Source organism: Mus musculus, chromosome 12 (genome assembly GCF_000001635.26).
Source record: "Mus musculus strain C57BL/6J chromosome 12, GRCm38.p6 C57BL/6J".
Classification (NCBI taxonomy): Eukaryota; Metazoa; Chordata; class Mammalia; order Rodentia; family Muridae; genus Mus; species Mus musculus.
This window is the reverse complement of record NC_000078.6, coordinates 115,634,175-115,655,927: the sequence shown is the minus strand read 5'-3', so window position 1 is coordinate 115,655,927 and position 21,753 is coordinate 115,634,175. Positions and strand designations below refer to the sequence as shown.

At 38.9% G+C, this 21,753-nt stretch overlaps 1 gene segment (V, D, J or C) and 1 further gene; both read left to right on the top strand.

Annotated features, from left to right (window-relative positions):
- The window catches only part of Igh (immunoglobulin heavy chain complex), a 2,751,187-nt gene that overhangs the window by 354,027 nt on the left and 2,375,407 nt on the right, over positions 1-21,753 (top strand).
- Ighv8-12 (immunoglobulin heavy variable V8-12) lies at positions 7,683-7,983 on the top strand. The segment is given in 1 exon segment: positions 7,683-7,983. A coding segment is annotated over 1 exon segment (301 nt).

The window sequence follows — 21,753 nt, the reverse complement described above, 5'->3', positions numbered from 1 at the left end:
ACATCTGGAGAGTGAGTGAGGCAGTCCTAGGACTGAGGCTTCCTTTCCAAATATCACACACTTCCGTGACCATACAATACATGTGATGGAGCTCCTGTGACAAGACTACCAGTTTAGTACAGTAACAGTTCTTTGTTAAGTAATTGTGCATATGTTTTATTCATTACATATTAACCTTATTGGAAGGCCATAAACAAATTACATATGCAAATGAGAGAATGATAGAGAATTTCAAACATGATGTGTCAAATGTTTGAACATCACTATCATAGTCAGCTGCATCTGTACATCTATCTGTAACTTCTTTCCACTGGCAGGAGGGATTTTCTCAGTTGGAAACTATGACTGATTGTTACTTGGGAACAAGGCTCTTGTGGTTCCATTCACAATGTTGAACCAATGCAGGTCTGCTGGGAAAGTGTAGAACACCTGGGTCCTACTGCCATATGAAACCCTCAGATCTGGGGAAGGAGAGGGGGAGAAGCTGGGCACATTTTCACAGTCTGGTCTTCCATACATTTTATTTTCATCACTTACTTTTCTGTATATTTTCCCCTAAAGTGTTTTTTTCTAAATTAGTAATATTAAGACTTAATATATATGTTTCTATTGTCTTGAGGAAAAAGGACTCTGAAGGTAGTGAAGAGGTGACTTTATACCATATTAATACCAACTACATCAGAATATAGACTGTTTTCCTTACAATATCTTGATTCTGAGGTCTCCTTTATTGTTTACAACATTCCTGGCACTGGCTTCTTCCTTCTCCTGTCTTGTGTTTTTGGATGAGAGCCCTTCAATCTGATGTGATGTTCCAGATTTGTGATAAATCCATCCCACTTTTCAGATTTCCTCTTAGAACATTTAATTAGCTTATCAAAAATGAGTTGCCCACTGTTAAATTTTTTTTTAATTCCAGGCTATTGGGGATACACCTGAGATTGCTAACAGTTTCTGATAAGAGATTCAAATTCTTTTCCCTGCCTGAATGTGATTTACACCTCATGAGATTATATCCTGTCTCTGGTAGAAGACTTTCCATGTCATCTAAAGGAATATCTGGTTGCTGCTGTACTCTGTGCATGTTGGGATCCATTTACTCACAACATCCATATATAACATGCCTACCTCATTTGAATCCCATGATACTACAGTCATTATCTTTTTTTTAAAATTGTATTTATTTTTCATTAGATATTTTCTTTATATACATTTCAAATGCTATCCCGAAATTTCCCTATACCCTCCCTCCACCTGGCTCCCCTACCTACCCACTCCCTCTTTTTCGCCCTGGCATTCTCCTATATTGGGGCATATAAAGTTTGCAATATCAAGGGGCATCTCTTCCCAGCGATGGCCAACTAGGCCATCTTCTCTTACATATGCAGCTAGAGATATGAGCTCTGGGGTTACTGGTTAGTTCATATTGTTGTTCCACCTATAGGGTTGCAGACCCCTTCAGCTCCTTGGGTGCTTTCTCTAGCTTCTCCATTGGGGGCCCTGTGATCCATCTTATAGATGAGTGTGAGCATCCCCTTCTGTATTTCCAGGCACTGGCATAGCCTCATAGGAGAAAGCTATAACAGGGTCCCTTCAGCAAAATATTTCTGGCATTGTGCAATAGTGTCTGGGTTTGGTGACTGATTATGGGATTGATCCTCATGTGGGGCAGTCTCTGGATAGTCCATCCTTTGGTCTTAGCTCCAATCTTTGTCTCTGTAACTCCTTTCATGGGTAATTTGTTCCCTATTCTAAGGAGGAATGAAGTATCCACCGACTGGTCTTCACTTTTCTTGACTTTTTTGTGTTTTGCAAATTGTATCTTAGATGTTCTATGTTTCTGGGCTAATATCCACTTATTAGTGAGTGCATATCTAATGACTTCTTTTGTGATTGTGTTACCTCAGTAAGGATTATATCCTCCAGATAAATCCATTTGTCCAAGAATTTCATAAATCCGTTGTTTTTAATTGCTGAGTAGTACTCCATTGTGTAAATGTACCACATTTTCTGTATCCATTCCTCTGTTGAGGGACATCTGAGCTCTTTCCAGCGTCTGGCAATTATAAATTAGGCTGCTAGGAACATAGTGAAGCATGTGTTCTTATTACCAGTTGGAACTTATGGGTATATGCCCAGGACAGGTATTGCTGGATCTTCTGGTATTACTATGTCCAATTTTCTGAGGAATCTCCAGACTGACTTCCAGAGTGGTTGTACAAGCTTGCAATCCCACCAGGAGTGGAGGAGTGTTTCTCTTTCTCCACATCCTCACCAGCATCTGCTGTCACCTGAACTTTTGATTTTTGCCATTCTGACAGATGTGAGGTGGAATCTCAGGGTTGTTTTGATTTGCATTTCCCTGAGGATTAAGAATGTTGAACATTTTTTTTCTGGTGCTTCTCAGCCATTTGGTATTCATCAGTTGAGAATTCTTTGTTTAGCTCTGAACCCCATTTTTAAGTGGGTTATTTGATTTTATCGAGTCCAGTTCTTGAGTTCTTTGTATATATTGGATATAAGTCCCCTATCAGATTTAGGGTTGGTAAAAATCCTTTCCCAATTTTTTGGTGGCCTTTTTTTCTTATTGCCAATGTCTTTTGCCTTACAGAAGATTTGAAATTTTATGAGGTACGAGTTGTCAATTGTTGATCTTAAAGTGCAAGCCATTGCTGATGCGTTTAGGAATTTTTCCTCTTCCCATATCTTCGAGGCTTTTCCATACTTACTCCACTATTAATTTCAGTATCTCTGGTCTTTTTTAAAATATTTTTAATTAGGTATTTTCCTCATTTACATTTCCAATGCTAACGCAAAATTCACCTATACCCTCCCCACCAATCCCCTACCCACCCACTCCCACTTTTTTGCCCTGGTATTCCCCTGTATTGGGGCATATAAAGTTTGCAAGTCCAATGGGCCTCTCTTTCCAGTGATGGCCAACTAGGCCATCTTTTGATACATATGCAGCTAGAGTCAAGAGCTCTGGGGTACTGGTTAGTTCATAATGTTGTTCCATCTATAGGGTTGCAGATTCCTTTAGCTCCTTGGATACTTTATCTAGCTCCTCCATTGGGGGCCCTGTGATCCATCCAATAGCTGACTGTGAGCATTCACTTCTTTGTTTGCGAGGCTCAGGCATAGTCTCACAAGAGACAGCTATATCTTGGTCCTTTCTGCAAAATCTTGCCAGTGTGTGCGATGGTGTCAGCGTTTGGAAGCCGATTATGGTATGGATCCCTGGATATGTCAGTCTCTAGATGGTCCATCCTTTCATCAGGGCTCCAAACTTTGTCTCTGTAACTCCTTCCATGGATGTTTTGTTCCCAACTGTAGGAAGGGGCAAAGTGTCCACACTTTGGTGCTCGTTCTTCTTGAGTTTCATGTGTTTAGCAAATTTTATCTTATATCTTGGGTATCCTAAGTTTTGGGGCTAATATGCACTTATCAGTGAGTACATATTGTGTGAGTTGCTTTGTGATTGGGTTACCTCACTCAGGATGATTCCCTCCCGGTTCATCCATTTGCCTTTTAATTTCATAAATTCATTCTTTTTAATAGCTGAGTAGTACTCTGTAAGTGTAAGTGTACCACATTTTCTGTATCCATTCCTCTGTTGAGGGGCATCTGGGTTCTTTCCAGCTTCTGGCTATTATAAACAAGGCTGCTATGAACATAGTGGAGCATGTGTCCTTCTTACTGGTTGGAACATCTTCTGGATATATGCCCAGAAGAGGTATTGCGGGATCCTCCAGTAGTGCTATGTCCAATTTTCTGAAGAAACGGCAGACTGATTTCCAGAGTGGTTGTACAAGCTTGTAATCCCACCAAAAATGGAGGAGTGTTCCTCTTTCTCCACATCCTCGCCAGCATCTGCTGTCACCTAAATTTTTGATCTTAGCCATTCTGACTGGTGTGAGGTGGAATCTCAGGGTTGTTTTGATTTGCATTTCCCTGATGGTTAAGGATGCTGAACGTTTTTTCAGGTGCTTCTCTGCCATTCGGTATTCCTCAGGTTAGAATTCTTTGTTGAGCTCTGAGCCCCATTGTTTAATGGGGTAATTTGATTTTCTAGAGTCCCCAAATGGCCGTTATCATGTAGTAGATTGCGAATTGATCCATTCCTATCTCCTTGTACTAAGGTCAAATCTAAGTGGATTAAGGAACTCCACATAAAATCAGAGACACTGAAACTTATAGAGGAAAAAGTAGGGAATATCCTCGAAGATATGGGTACAGGGGAACAATTCCTGAATAGAACAGCAATGGCTTTTGCTGTAAGATCTAGAATCGATAAATGAGACCTCATAATGTTTCAAAGCTTCTGCAAGGCAAAAGACACTGTCAATAAGACAAAAAGACCACCAAAAGATTGGGAAAGTATCTTTACCTATCCAGTGTCTCTGGTCTTATGTGGAGGTCTTTGATCCAATTAGACTTAAGGTTTGTACAAGGAGATTAGCATGGATGAATTCGTATTCTTCTACATGATAATCCCCAGTTGTGCCAGCACCATTTTTGAAAATGCTGTCTTTTTTCCACTGCATGATTTTAGCTCCCTTGTCAAAGATGAAGTGACAATAGCAGTGTGGATTCATTTCTGGGTCTTTAATTCTATTCCATTGATCTACCTGTATGTCACTGTACCAGTACCATGAAGTTTTTATCACAATTGCTCTGTAGTACAGCTTAATGTCAGGCATGGTGATTCCACCAGAGATTTTTGTAGTTGTTGTTGAGAATAATTTTTGCTATCCTAGGCTTTTTATTTTTCCAGATGAATTTGCAAATTCCCCTTTCTATTTCAGTGAAGAATTGATTTGGAATTTTGATGAGGATTGCATTGAATCTATAGATTGCTTTCAGCAGGATAGCCTTTTTTACTATATTAATCCTGCTGATCCATGAGCAAGAGAGATCTTTCCATCTTCTGAGATCTTCAATTTCTTTCTTTAGAAACTTGACGTTCTTATCATACAGATTTTTCCCGTCCTTAGTTAGTGTCACACCAAGGTATTTTATATTATTTGTGACTATTGTGAAGGGAGTTGTTTCCCTAATTTCTTTCTCAGTCCGTTTATCCTTTGTGTAGAGAAAGACCATTGATTTATTTGAGTTAATTTTATATCCAGCTACAGCACTGAAGCTGTTTATCAAGTTCAGGAGTTCTCTGGTGGAATTTTTGGGGTCACTTATATGTACTATTATATCATCTGCAAATAGTGATATTTTGACTTCTTCTTTACCAATTTTTATCCCCTTGATGTCCTTTTGTTGTCAAATTGCTCAGTAAAGTCATTTTTAATCCAAGTACTTGAGAGTTTCTGTAGGATGGATTGGTAATCCAACCTTAGTTATTACATGTTCAGTCTGCAATGCTTTTCCCCCCTCAAATGTCCTTGTGATGAACGTGCAGACCCAGAAATGCTTATGGCACTGATTAGAAAAAATAAACACTCAAGTTGAGTTGGAAATAAGATCTCTTTGCTGAGTACACTTGAGTACAGGAATTTTGAAAGCTGTAAAGTATATCAGTGGAACAATGTAAGTGAAAAAGTGAATGTGACCCCAATTTAGAGAAATATTTTCTAATTTTTGAGCCCTAAATAGCACAGTGCTTTTTATATAAATTTTTATAAAATGCTGTTTGAATATATTTGTGTATTTTAATTTTTGTATCATGATGGTCATATCTCTGTCTGCACACTTATGATCTCGGACCCAGAACTACTTCAAGCACTTGTGAAAAACTCAGGAAAAATGTCTTCTTTCATTGTAGCTTATCTCACATTTTTATGCCTTCCATGGAGAAAGCATGTGAAACTCAACATCTGTGATCCTGGTTAGATATGATCGTCAGTCTTTTGAAGAGTCTCTTGCCTGACTTTCTAATATTCATGAACCAGCAATACTTGTTTTTCTGGGACGATGGTCTCTTCTTCCAAAGTTGGCTACTAAGTCTCTGTGTCATACATTCCAAAATCTTTGCCTTCTGTGGGCCCTTCCTTTTCCCTGATGAGGATGTACATGATGATCTTTGAGTCTCATGGACACAATGTCAGAAATTCTTCTATTTCAAGATACATAATTTACTAATAGGTAAAAAGTCATGTTAACATTGAAAACCCCCTAGAAAAGGAACCCAATTGTTAGTGCAGGTCTTATTGCAATCTTACCCTAAGGGCTCAGGTTCTCAGATGTTAATCAGCATTCTGGGATTGTTTTCTCTTTCTTGTGTTAATAAAACTTTGTACTAAGATGTTAAGTTATTGTTTGGACATACCTTGATATTTTTATCTTTCAAACATCTGAAAATATGAGAATTTTTTTATTCATAAAAGGAACTGGATTGATTTTGGTGTAGACTTCTTTAATGAAATCAGTCTTCTACTCAAGCATGTTTTCCATATATTCAATCATGTTCATGCCAACCAATCACTGCATAAACTTATCAAAGTTAGGCAAAACTTATTCTCTCTAGGTTCTAAGACCTTAATACTGATAAGAACAAAGAGGAATAATTGTGTTTTAACACTTTTTAAGGCAGTGAAAAAATACACTAAAGTTGTGTGCTGTGCCTTCCAGAATCTTCTGACCACTGTGCCTCCTTCCAAGATCATCAACAACTGAGACAATTGAGTAAAGTTCTCCATGCTAAGAGTTTGTGCTTTCTCCTGCTGATTTTAAAGTTGTCACAAATACAGGTTAATATAATGATGAAGCTACTGATTTTTGAATAAATGGAAATCTCAAATATGTGATCCAGGAACTTGACACATCAATAAAGTCAATGAAATTACTCTCTTTCAGGGAATTATAGTATTTAAATTTGCAAGCCTTGAGATGGTATATACTCTTACATTATGCAAGAAGTATACAATTACTGTGTCAATCAATGAAATTACTCTCTTTCAGGGAATTATAGGATTTAAATTTGCAAGCCTTGAGATGGTATATACACTTACATTATGCAAGAAGTATACATTTACTGTATCAATCAATGAAATTACTCTCTTTCAGGGAATTAGATTATTTGAAATTGCTCACCTTGACATGGTCTATACTCTTATATTATGCAAGCAGTATGCAATTACTGTATCAATTTTGTGGAAAAACATATAGTGATAAGACACACACAGAATGTCATCAAGGTAGGAGTAAAATCTCCCTTCTGAGTCTCATCTGTCCTCCATGGAAAATCAATGGAAGTGATTCCTAGCTGAGTATAAAGAGTCTGGACCCTTTGGGTTAGAGTGAGGGTCTCTCTCTCTCAAATCTACTGCATCCCAGCATCACTCAACAGAAGAGTTGTGTACTGAAAAACCTGGCCTACTGTGTTACATATTCTCTGTGGGAAGTAGAAATGAAGTCTCCTGAGGGCTCCTGCATCTCCCATCATAGACTCATACCCCTTGAGTCCTAAAACTTAAGTATATCATCAGAGGCAGCACCTGAGGCGGGAATGCAAATCTCTCCTGGATCCACCCATCCTTGGGTTGAAAAGCCAAAGCTGGGCCTGTGTACTCACTAGTGTGCAGATATGGACAGGCTTACTTCCTCATTCCTGCTGCTGATTGTCCCTGCATGTGAGTGCCAAGGCTCCGTAAGGGATGAACTTTTCTCTCCTCACTTGTTCCAAACTTACCTTCTCTTTTTTATTTTTCTCCACAGATGTCCTGTCCCAGGTTACTCTGAAAGAGTCTGGCCCTGGGATATTGCAGTCCTCCCAGACCCTCAGTCTGACTTGTTCTTTCTCTGGGTTTTCACTGAGCACTTCTGGTATGGGTGTGAGCTGGATTCGTCAGCCTTCAGGAAAGGGTCTGGAGTGGCTGGCACACATTTACTGGGATGATGACAAGCGCTATAACCCATCCCTGAAGAGCCGGCTCACAATCTCCAAGGATACCTCCAGAAACCAGGTATTCCTCAAGATCACCAGTGTGGACACTGCAGATACTGCCACATACTACTGTGCTCGAAGAGCACATTGATACAGCTTAAGTTTTCAGCTGTACAGTATTTCAGGCTGGTGTTCAGCTCTGTTCCTTCCAATTATATCATAAGAGGGTATGGCCGCAGTTTTCCTCTTGCCTCTGTGGTTTCCTGTTTGCTCTTAGGTTAAGAGCTTTCTCTTCCTGTTATTCATCCTAGGTCCTTATTAATATGTTAATAAATGATTCTGTCCGTGTTTTTTTTTAAGCTGATGGATGTTTGGTGCCATACCAGGTGGTTCAGAGCTGTGGTTCCACTCAGTCTTAGGCTACAAATTCCCACAGCAGTAGAATCTGACCACTGAGGAAACCATGTTGAATCATTCTGTAATGGAATCAGAGTGAGAAGAAGTGAGCCAGTTTCCAAACACAATCCTATCTTCAAAGGAACTTGGTATTATAAAATGGTGGCCAGTCTCTTAGGTGGTGTTCATAGCCATCAAATATAGACACTTCCAAAAGGAACTGCTATTGGTTTGTGATCAATGAAAATATGGCCCAATCAGAAGAAAAGGGAAAAATCATTCACTGTGAAAGGGAAAAATAGAAAATGGTGTAAATCAATATGTCCATTCAGTCAAAGAAAGCTCCTGTATAGACATTGCACCAGATCAGCAAGTATTACGATCCTCATATTGCAATTCTGTGCATTGTAACTTATGTGAGCCATCAGCATCTAATATACTAGAGTATGAAGTACAGCACTATAGATATTACCCAGTACATCAGGGGTTCTGAAATGTCAAGATAAAAACATTTAGCTCCATGAATTGCAGGTTAAATGTTCCTTTATAGTCAGAAGTCATTGATTTCCTGAGGATGCTGCCATGTGAAGTGACAATTCACAGGATATCACATGGATGCAGACCAGTTATGCAAGAGAGAACATGTATTCAACTGATCCCCCTCTTTCTATGCTTCAATCTTAGTTTTATTCAATTTGTGAACCCGAAGTTAGAACACAATATACTTGAATAATCTGTAATTATGCAGAATGTATTGATGTTTAAATATATGTGTATATACTTCAGATATTTAAATGCACATGATAACATATCCCTACACAGTGCTATTGGTTTCTCTCATCGTGAGGACAATATTTAATATCTGTCCTTCATTAGTGAAACATCAGCTCCTGAAATGTTTTAATGACGTGTCCTGCCCAAGAATAAGACAACACTGAATTAGAAAGGTACACAGGAAGAGATAAAGCTTTCTAAGCACACATATTCTCCACCCATTAGGATCTTGTGAATGACATTTTCTCAATTTTCCTATCTCATTAAATTCATGCAGTGTGGTAAACAGATTCAGTTGCACAATATGTTTTATTGATTTCTATTTCCTTCTCAATGTGATTTTTTAAAAAATATTAACTCTTCAGGAGTGCCACTCTAACTCTTCTTTCTATTGACCCCTGTATGTGAGGGTCCCAGGAATTCATCCATGTGTACATGGGGTGATGCATCTTCCCTTAAGATTCACTATTGTTCTTCTGTCTTCAGCTACTATGGCCCAGTTACACCCTCATGTGTACAACAAAGACCCTGACCCCTGCCTGTTTACACATTATTACAAATGGGAACTGCTGGAAATGGATCCAACTGCCACTAGGAAAGAGAATGACTTTAATAGGATCATTGATGATCATGTAGAAATAAATCAAATGTAGTCTCAGAGATATAAGCTGTCTTCTATCAGTAAACAAGAGCCACTTCTTAGTACAGGTGAGACTTGTCAGCACAGGAGTTGCAGAAATATGTTGCTGCTACAGACAGATTAGGCAAAATCCTGTTAAGCCACAACATATCTACCTGCAGGGCTGGAGAGATGGCTCCGTGGTTAAGATCACTGACTGTTCTTCCAGAAGTCCCGTGTTCAATTCTCAGCAACCACATGGTGGTTCATAACCATCAGTAATGTGGTCTGTTGTCCTTTTCTGGTGTGTTGGAAGAGAGCAATAGTGTCCTCACATACATTAAATGAGTAAATACATAAATATATAGTTAAATAAATACATGGTTTTAAAAAAGAAACACTTACAAAGAAAGAAATGTACCTGAAGTTGAGGTGAGGACCAGCAGAGTATGGAATGGTGCTAAGAGACCCAATAGACAGATGTTGGTGTGGAAGGGTCCCGGTATCCTGTGTGATTTCCTTTTTTGAGTCTATAAACTTGATTTGTACCTGTTGTGATTAATATATAATGATTTTGTGTTCAAACTCAGTGAAGTTTCCTCATTAAGCTCTTCAAGAATTTATATTTTCTTTTTGTTCACTTTTGTATATTTTTGAAAAAAAATCATACAATTTATTCACATCACTGATCCCCTATCCAAACTGATGACAGCTCTTTCCTCATAAACTCAACTACACAGCCTTTCATTATTTCTATAGATAGGAAAAAATGGAACAAATATAAAAGAGGGATTAAAAACATTTCAATAAACAAGAAACACACACATGCACACACACACACTCAAACACAAATGAAAAACCATAAAAATGTACCTTTGCAAACATAATATTAAAAAAAACGTTGAAAAATTGAATGAGAATAAATACCTACAACAATATTGTGGAGTTTATTTTCTGTTGACCTTCTGTTGCCAGACATGTGTTTTCCCTTAAGTGTGGTTAATGAGCCCAATGATTCTCCATTGGACAAAGCTAATTTTTCCTTTTCACGTGAAGGTCAATTTCAGAAATTACTTGTTTAAACGTGAAAACTTGTGGCCATGTACTTCTCTTAACACTGTGTCTCCATTTGGATTGAGTCTGTGCATACCTGTGCATGCTGTTACAGTCTCTGTAGTTCATATGTGCATGAGTCCTGTTATGTCTGGAAGATAGTTTCCTTGGAGTCATCCCATTCCTTTGGGTCTTATAATCTTTTAAGTATTTAAATTCTTTCTCAGAAATGAGTTCCAATTATGGAGTTATTAGGAAACTTAGAACAACTTCAATACCTCATACTTTTGTGGCATCTATGGGGACTCTCTAACCATTAACTCACAGTGAGTTATCCTGTGACTGGCACTGAGATGTTCAGTTAATAACTTATGTCTCCTGGTATCTACACTGTCTACACATGTAGGCACCTCTGTTCAAATATATCTGAGTCGAAATAAAACACAGGTTTCACCCCTGTGCTTACTACGCAGCTTTTTGCAAACATGTATCTCAACCCTAGATTATGACCAGACCTAGGTCTCTGAGACAATACTAATTACAAAACTGCAAGTCTTGTCTGAATATCACTAGTTTTTCATTGATTTTCCTTGAATTTATCATTTTTGATTAATAAATGGTATCTTCAAATCCATAAATGTTATGGCAATATAAACATAAAATTACTTCATCAACACATAGATATTCCCAAATGTATACTAGGCAACTATTAATTGTTCATTATTTCTCAACATTTTGTCATAGAATTAAAATTGTAACTTTTTGCAAAGCTTCTGCAAAGCAAAAGAAACCGTCAATAAGAAAAAAAGACCAGCAAAAGATTGGGAAAGGATCTTTACCTATCCTAAATCAGATAGGGGACTAATATCCAATATATATAAAGAACTCAAGAAGGTGGACCATTAAAAAATGGGGCTCAGAACTGAACAAAGAATTCTCACCTGAGAAATACCGAATGGCAGAGACGCACCTGAAACAATGTTCAACATCCTTAATCATCTGGGAAATGCAAATCAAAACAAGCCTGAGATCCTACCTCACACCAGTCAGAATGGCTAAGATCAAAAATTCAGATGACAGTAGATGCTGGCGAGGATGTGGAGAAAGAGGAACACTCCTTCATTGTTGGTGGGATTGCAAGCTTGTACAACTACTCTGGAAATCAGTTTGGCGGTTCCTCATTAAATTGGACATAGTACTACCAGAGGATCCAGCAATACCTTTCCTGGGCATATATCCAGAAGATGCCCTAACTGGTAAGAAGGACACATGCTCCACTATATTCATAGCAGCATTATTTATAATAGCCAGAAGCTGGAAAGAACCCAGATGCCCCTCAACAGGGGAATGGATACAGAAAATGTGGTACATTTACACAATGGAGTACTACTCAGATATTAAAAAGAATGAATTTATGAAATTCCTAGGCAAATGGATGGACCTGGAGGGCATCATCCTGAGTGAGGTAACACATTCACAAAGGAACTCACACAATATGTACTCACTGATAAGTGGATATTAGCCCCAAACCTAGGATACCCAAGATATAAGATATAATTTGCTAAACACATGAAACTCAAGAAGAATGAAGACTGAAGTGTGGACACTGTGCCCCTTCTTAGAACTGGGAACAAAACACCCATGGAAAGAGTTACAGAGATAAAGTTTGGAGCTGTGACGAAAGGATGGACCATGTAGAGACTGCCATATCCAGGGATCCATCCCATAATCAGCTTCCAAATGCTGACACCATTGCATACACTAGCAAGATCTTGCTGAAAGAACCCTGATATAGCTGTCTCTTGTGAGACAATGATGGGGCCTAGCAAACACATAAGTGTATGCTCACAGTCAGCTATTGGATGGATCACAGGGCCCCCAATGGAGGAGCTAGAGAAAGTAACCAAGGAGCTAAAGGGGTCTGCAACACTATAGGTGGAACAACATTATGAACTAACCAGTACCCCAGAGCTCTTGACTCTAGCTGCACATGTATCAAAAGATGGCTTAGTCGGCCATCACTGGAAAGAGAGGCCCATTGGACTTGCAAACTTTATATGCCCCAGTACAGGGGAACTCCAGGGCCAAAAAGTGGGAGTGGTTGAGTAGGGGAGTGGGGGTGGAGAGTGTATTGGGGACTTTTTGGATAGCATTGGAAATGTAAATGAGGAAAATACCTAATAAAAATTAATTCTAAAAATAGTAAAAAATGAATTAAAATTGTAGCTTTTGTCACTTTTTAACTTAATAATCACTTTTCTTTACTCCTGGTAACCCTGTTTTTTATATTTTCATCATTCCCTACATTGAATGATCCTATATTTCATCTGACCTTTCTCATTACACTTAACTTTTATTTATCTTACACCATTGTCTAATTCTCCATTTCCCATCACCATTTTACAGTTCAAACATTTGCATCATCTTTCTGCATTCATTTTATCTCTGTTTCATTATATCATCTCCTTTAATTCCTAGGACCCTAGTTGATTCTTTTTCTTGTTCTTCTTGTTGTTATTTTTCTTGTTCTCACTCTCATTCTTGTTGTTGTTGGTTTTTTCTTGTTGTTGTTGTTCTCCCTCTCCCTCTCCCTCTCCCTCTCCCTCTCCCTCTCCCTCTCCCTCTCCCCCTCCCCCTCCCTCTCCCCCTCCCCCTCCCCCTCCCTCTCCCCCTCCCCCTCCCCCTCCCCCCTCCCCCTCCCCCTCTCCCTCCCCTCTCCCTCTCCCTCTCCCCCTCCCTCTCTCTCTCCCTGTCCCTGTCCCTCCCCCTCTCCCTCTCCCTCTCCTTCTTATCCTTCTTCTTCTTCTTCTTCTTCTTCTTCTTCTTCTTCTTCTTCTTCTTCTTCTTCTTCTTCTTCTTCTTCTTCTTCTTCTTCTTCTTCTTCTTCTTCTTCTTCTCCTTCTCCTTCTTCTTCTTCTCCCTCCTCCTCCTTCTCCTCAACCTTCCTTAACCTTCTCCTTCCTTAACCTTCTCCTCCTTATTTCTCCTCATATTCTTCTTCCTTTTATTTGTCCTCTCTTCACTCTTATTTTTAACAGTTTTTCCTCTTTTATTGAAAAGAGTTTCTCTGTCATACAATATATCCTGAGTAGAGTTTGTTTCCTTTCTACTCCTCAGATTTCCTCCTCACCTCCCACATCACGTCTGGATATGCTCCCTTTCTATATCTCAGTATAAAAGAACAGGCTTCTAAGAGATGACAACCAAATATGATAAAATAAAAAATAAAGAAATACCTATTATGTTTAAGTTGGAAATGGAAACCAAAAAAGAGGAAAAAATTCCCAAGAACAGACAGTCAGGAACTGACTAAATTTCACAGCAATGGTCAGGAGCCACATAAAACATAGTTAGGTATTATATATATATAATATCCATCTCCACCTACATTTCCATCTATATCTGTAATTGTATATGTACATGTATAAATATGCATCGTATACATGTGTTACTCTCTCAGCTTCTACAAATTCATCACACAATTAAAATATTCAAATAAGCAAACCACATGAAAGAAAACATTGAGCATTTTTATATGAACTCTGCTGACCAACTCAGAATATCTTTTCCCAGATCCATTCAATACTTTGAGTAGTATTCCATTGTCTATACATCCCACATTATCAATATATATATTTTTTTTTTTTTTACAAATCTAGGTGGATTGAATTTCCCAGCTGCTTTTAATGGAGCAGCAATAAACACGGATGTGCGAATGTCTCTGTTATAATATACAGAGTCATTTGAGTACATGCTTGTGAGAGATACAGCTGGGACACAGCACCGTTTTGTTTATATTTTTGGTGATATTTTCAAACTGATTTACAAAGTCTCTAAAGTAGTTTACACTCACATCAAAGCAAGCAAGAATTAGCATTTTCTGTATCCACATGATTACTTGTTATCATTTATATTCTTGCTTATTCTCATCACGCTGAGGTCAGATTGGAACACTAGATTTCTAGGTTTTTGGTTAAGTTTCCATAAATTATTTAATTTATTCACTTTACATCCTCTGGTCCACGTTCACACATTCTCCCACTATCTCTTTCTCCTCTGAGAGAGTGGAGCCCTCCCTTCCCTAGGTATGCCCTTACACTGACATATCAAATCCATGCAGTGCTAGGCATATTCTCTCCCAGTGCAGCCAGACAAGTCAGACAAGTTATGAGAAAAAGACCCACAGGAAGACAACAGCTTTAGAGACAATCCCCACCCTAGTTAGTGGGTGATCTGCATGAAGACCGAGATGCACATCTTGTACATATATTCAGGAGTCCTAGGTCCATGCTCTGTGGTTGGTGATTTAGTATCTGAGAAGACCCAAAGTGTCCAGGTTAGTTAACCCTATTGCAGCCATGCATTTGAGATGATTTGTCAACAATTTAATGTTACGCATATTACTGGGATTCCTTATAATACTCGATGATATGATATTTTGAACAGGTCCATGGAACTTTAAAACAATATCTTCATAAATTAAAAAGGGGGGAATTATATCACTGTACATCAAACAATTATTTATATCAATCTCTTTTCATTTTAAATTTTTAAAATTTGGCTGCCAAGGAACTCTTTGAGTGTCTATGGCACTCTACAACTAGGTATACTCATGCCTAGGTGAACTGTAAGGACCAACTTACAGGTATATGGCATGGTCCCTATCAGGAACTAATATGGGGAAGAAGACATGTTAGTGTTTTTTTTCTGCAGGATGCTGAAGGGGCATGCTAGCTGCCAGAGTATATGGTGAGACATGCTGATGATGGGATAAAGAATGTTGCTGACTGTGAGATTGCAGACTGCTCTGCCAATGATGATAGGAAAGCTGTATTGGGCCTATGTCTCTGATTCACCACTTTTACATCCAAACATACGAGAAGGCCCAGAAGTTGTGGTAATGGTAAAGAACACTAAGTTGATGGATATGCCTGCTGGAGGAAACTTCACTATCAGTAGATAAATTGATTACCAAAATGTACAACTTGTGTCTCTGTATGCTTTCCAAAGTAGAACACTATTGAATGTCTGAGATTATCTCCTACTACATTGAGTTTGACTCATGCAAAGATGCTTAAAATTGCATTCAAGTAACCTTACCCACTGGCCTAGAGAGTAAGAGATACCAGGATCCACAGTATTTTCTGATTTGTGAGATGAGGAAAATGGACAAATATCATAATTCCCTGGAAATGATGTGTGGGAAATAAGCCTGGGCTTTTTCAGCCCCATAGGACTTAAAGATTTTGGACTGGTTGGAATATAGAGGAGTGGCTAGTATGACTAATTTTGCTGTAGTCCCCTGTCCCCACCTATCCTCTCCTCATCAGCTATGTCTGCTGGGCTCTGAGGGACTCATACAGGTTATCAGCAAGGACATGTATGGAAGTTGGGTGCTGCCTTAGATGATGTGAGTGCTGAGCCTGAAAGATCAAGTCCAGCTTATTATGGAAGGGCCTATTGCAACATGTGTTCATTTGCCTTATGTCCTGTTAGTAGGAAATATTATCAGTATTCTAACTTCTGAAAATAATACTTTTAACGTATATTGTGTTAGTTGTAATTTGATTAATTGTGTTTTAAAGCTTATTCTAAGCATTCTGTAATAATTTTACAGCAACCTGCATTTTTGATGGTTCCTGTAAATATTACTGGAGATTGGTTTGATGATAAGGGTTTACAGGTAATTGAAGAGTTAACAAGGGTGTTGGCCAGGCCTAAATGTGTGACTGGTTTATTATGGCAGGTGTTGTAGCTTTGATTGCTTTAATAGTCACTGCTACTTCAGCTGCTATTACCCTATCCCAAAGTGTTCAATCATCTCATTTTGTAAATTATTTATCCAGAAATCTTTCCATGGCATTGCATACTCAGGAAGATAGAGATTATAAGATTCAAGAGAATTAGTTGACCTACTTGAGGTAGTTAACTTCCTCAGGGAAGAAATACAGGCATTAAAATGCAAATTATATTTAGATATCATGCTAATTTTCAAGTGATTTGTGCCATGTTAAAAAATTTTAATGATACTATATATATATAGTTTATATAGTGTGAAATCCCACATGCACGATGTTTGGAATCATGCAAATTTAAATTTAGACTTTTTAAAATTACACCAAGAAATTATTAATTTAGAAAGAGCAGAACCTCTATATTTTGATGCAGCTTAAGCAGTAAGAGATCTACTAAGACAGTTGCAGGGTTGTTTGTTTCTTAGCCTGTACTCCTACAACTAAGCATCACTGTTGCTGTCACACTTGGTATAGTATTACCTCTCTATTTACTGCTGCTGTATGTCCTGTACATGCCACAATTTTTACATCTGAAGAATCAAATACATGGCCCCCTGTAGGATTTATGAGGTCCTGCATCCAATTTGCCAAAGGGCCCAGGCCTCTTCAGAAGGCAGGAAACTGAAATTTCAGTGTGTTTAACCCCACGCTGGTGCTGGTTGTGTGTTGGGCTATGGGAAGCCGTGGGACATGGCCCCAGAGATGGGGAAGCACAGTCTGAGGTCTTTGAGACAGCTAGGGCTGGCTCAGGGGTCCCTGGGCCTTCAAGGAGACCGGGTACACCTGGTTCTCATCTGGTTCTTGTATACCTAGGTGCTTAGATGCCTTAGAAATGCTGAGAATGGACTGGGGATCCACAGGCTGTATCTGGCCCGGGGCTGAGGGGAAAAAGAGGGGAGCTCCAGCTGCGTTCTGTTGGGTGGAGTTCTTGGTTTGGGCTTGACTTGGTGGCAGATTTGGCTGGGAGCACAGAGAGGCCTTGTATGGGAGATTAGACAGGGATCTATAGACAAAGGCCTTCTTTATGACTCCCTGTGGTGAAAACTGGTGAAAAAAGGCAGTCCTTGTTTGTCTGTTTTCATTAGATTTTTTTTTATTTCAAATTTTATCCCCTTTCCACATTTCCTCTTAGCCCTCCTCCCCCGACACACACCATTTTATCCCTCTTACTGATGCTCACTAATCCACCCATTCCTGCTTCCCTGTGCTGGCATTCCCCTTGAATGGGGCACTGAGCCTTCACAAATCCAAGGGACTCTCCTCTCATTGATGTCCCACAAGGTCATCCTCTGCTACATATGCAGCTGAAGTCTTGAGTCCCTATTGTGTACTCTTTGGTTGGTGATTTAGTCCCTGGGAGCTCTGGGCATACTGATTGGTTCATATTGATGTTCCTCCTATGGGGCTGCAAACCCCTTCAGCTCTAGGGTCCTTTCTCTAGCTCCTCCATTGGGGATCCTGTGCTCAGTCCAGTGGATGGCTGTGAGCCTCCACTTCTGTATTTTTCAGCCACTGGTAGAGCCTCTCAGGAGACAGCTATATTAGGTTCTTGTCATCAAGCACCTGTGGGAATCCATGATAGTGTCTGGGTTTGTTTACTGTATATGGGATGGAGCCCCTGGTGAGGCAGTCACTGGATGAGTTTTCCTTCAGGTTCTTCTCCAAAATTTGTATTTGTATCTCCTCACATGGTTGTTTGGATCTCCCTTCTGAGAAAGATCAAAGTATGTATGCTGTAGTCTTTCTTCTTGAGCTTCATGAGGTGTGTGAATTGTATAATGGGTATGGTGAGCTTCTGGGTGAGTACACACTTATCATGGAGTGCATAGCATTCATACTGAAAGTGGAAAAATATTAAAAAAAGGTACAAATCCATGTGTCCATTTAGTCAAGGAAAACTCCTGCATAGACATTGTACCAGATCAGCAAGTATTTTGATCTTCATATTAGTTAAACTTGGTAGACTAAACTCATATTATTTATTTACCATCTTACAGAATTTGGACATTTTTAATGGAGGACATTATATGAGGAGGATGTCTATGTACATCCTTAGAACTTAAGTAGGTGTACACTCCTGTGCATTGCAACCTATGAGAGCCATCAGCATCACATATGATGGAATATGAAGTACAGCATTATAGACATTATCCAGCACCTCAGGGTTTATGAAATGCCAAGACACAACCATTTAGAACCCTGTATTGTAGGGATAAATCTTCCTGTATGGAAGCAGTCCCTGATGCTTTGATGCTGCGGCCATGTAAACTGACAATTCATAAGATATCACATAAATTCTGACCAGGAATGTAAGATAAAACATACATTTTACTGGTGTTCCTTCTATCCTGCAATATTATGTGCATCTAATTCATGAAACAGAAGTTAAAGTACAATATATATGAATATTCTGAATCCACAAAAGATGTATTTTTAATATGTTTAAATATACTTCAGATAGTTAAGTACATATGTACACAAAGTCCTAAACAGTGGGATTGGTTTCTCTCAATCCTCAGTTAACACTCCAAATCTACCCTCCATTCGTGATACATCAACTTCTAAACAGCTTTACTATTTACATGCCTTGCCCAGAAATAAGAGGACCCTGGATTGGAAAGCTATTCTGGTAGAGATAAAGCTTTATAAGTACACAGATTCTCTGTCCATGAGGTTCTCTATCATGGGGATTTCCTTTCTACCCTCACCCCATTAAATGGATGCACATGCAGGTTGAGAAACAGATTGAGTTGAAGAATACAGTTGTTTGATTTCTACTTCCTTGTCAATGTGAATTTTTGGGGGGTTGTTAATTTTTCTGTGAGTACCACGGTGGTTCTTCCTTATTTTGTTGTAAGTGACTACTCCAGTAATTCCCACATCGATACATGGGGCAATATATAATAGCTCAAGACTCATCACTCTACTGCTGCCCTCAGCTGCTGTGATCAAGGTAGAGCCTGAGGAAGGCAACAATGAACCTGATCTCTGTTGTTTACACCTTATTACAAATTGGGACTGCTAGAGTAGTATCCTTCTGCCACTAGGAAAGAGGGTGACTTAAAAAGAATTATTGAGGATAAGGTAACAACAACTCAAATCCAGACACTGAGACACCAGTCATCTCCAGATGAACAAGAGACATTTTTCCCTGAGGCTGAACCAAGTATGCACACTCCTTTTAGGGGAATCTTACTACTCAAGTCAGACTGGGCAACTTTATGAGAAATCTACTTGCAGGTGAGTTCTGGGCAAAATGGGGCCAAGAATCTTCAGCAGAGAGATGCTGTGGGTGTGGAGGGGACTGTGTATCTTCTGTTGTTTTCTATCTTAACTTACATTTATGTATTGTGATTGATATGTAATGTTTCCATGTTCAAACGCAGTGAAGATTCTTTGTTAAACACTTCAAAGATTTATATATATTAAAATGTATGCCATATATATTCATGTCTTCTTGATGCAATCTTCTGTTGACCCATACACAGTTTATTTACATACGTTAGTTGTGTTAATGCTGCAATAATCACTCATGTATAAAAGTTTCTGAAGTTTCATAGATTTTCATTAAATGTAATAATATTGATAAAGCCACTGTATCAGCATATCCATAACTGCTATGATAATCTGAACATTAAATTACTCTATCATCACATAAATATTCCTAAATGTATACTAGGCAGCTATGAACTGTTCATTATTTCTCAAACAGTTTGTCAAATAAATAAAATTATAATATTTGTCTCTTTTTACTCCATAATGCACTTTGTTTTACTCCCAGGATCCCTGGTTTGTATGTATGTATGCTACATACATTTTATATCCTCTATATTTTTGTTTTTAGTTGCATTGAATGATCCTAGATTTCATCTTACCTTTCTTATAACACTTAACTTTGATTTATCCTACACACTTGTCTTATTCTCCTTTTCCCAGCACCATTTCATGTTTGAACCATTCTGCCTTATTTCTATGCATTCTCTGCATTCATTTTATCTGTATTTCATTACATCATTTACTTAAATTCCTGGAACCCTAGTGGTCCATTTCTACTCTCACAGCTTCTCCCTTCCTTCCTTCCTTCCTTCCTTCCTTCCTTCCTTCCTTCCTTCCTTCCTTCCTTCCTTCCTTCCTTCCTTCCTTCCTCTCTTTCTTCCTTCCTGTCTTTTCTTTCTTTCTTTCTTTCTTTCTTTCTTTCTTTCTTTCTTTCTTTCTTTCTTTCTTTCTTTCTTTCTTTCTTTCTTTCTTTCTTTCTTTCTTTCTTTCTTCCTTCCTTCCTTCCTTCCTTCCTTCCTTCCTTCCTTCCTTCCTTCCTTCCTTCCTTCCTTCCTTCCTTCCTTCCTTCCTTCCTTCCTTCCTTTCTTTCTTTCTTTCTTTCTTTCTTTCTTTCTTTCTTTCTTTCTTTCTTTCTTTATCTCTCTCGTTCTTTCTCTCTTTCTTTCTCTCTCTTTCTTTCCTTCTCCTCCTCCTCATCTTCCTCCTCCTCCTCTTCCTCCTCCTCCTCCTCATCCTCCTCCTCCTCCTCCTTCTTATTTGTTATCATTTATATTCTTGCTTATTCTCCTCACACTGAGGTCAAATTTGAACATTAAATTTTAGTGTTTTTTGTTGATATTTTTATTTGTTCACTTTATATCCTCCAGTCCCCTTTCAAACCTTCTCTCCTGTATCCCCTTCTCCTCTGAGAGGGTGAAGCCCTCCCCTTTCTAGGTATCCCCCTACCTTGCACATCAAGAGTCTTCAGTACTAGGCACATTCTTTCTCAATGCAGCCAGAAAAGGCAGACAAGTTTGGAGAACATGATCCACAGGAAGGCAACAGCTTTACAGACCGCCCCCATTTTGGTCATTGGGAGAGTCCCAGGAAGACTGAGCTTCACATCTGCTTCATAAGTTCAGGGATCCTAGTTCTAGTCCATGTATGAGATTTTCTTGGTGATTTAGTCTCTGAGATTCCCCCAAGCATCTGTGTTACTTTGCTCTCTTAATGTTCCTTGGGAGTTTCTATCTCTTCCAGATCCCTCAATTCTTCTCCCAACTCCTCCACAAGACTCCCATAGTTCCATCCAATGTTTGGCTATGGGTCTCTCTGCATCTGTTTCAGACAGTTGCTAGGTGGAGCATCTCAGAGGATAATTATGAGACACACCTATCTGAAAGCATAAAAAGGGAACCATTAACAGTGTCAGGGATTGGTGCTTGCCCATGGATTAGCCTCTAGTTTGGCCAGTATGTTGGCCATTTTCCTATCTTTGTCCCTGTATTTCTTGTAGACAG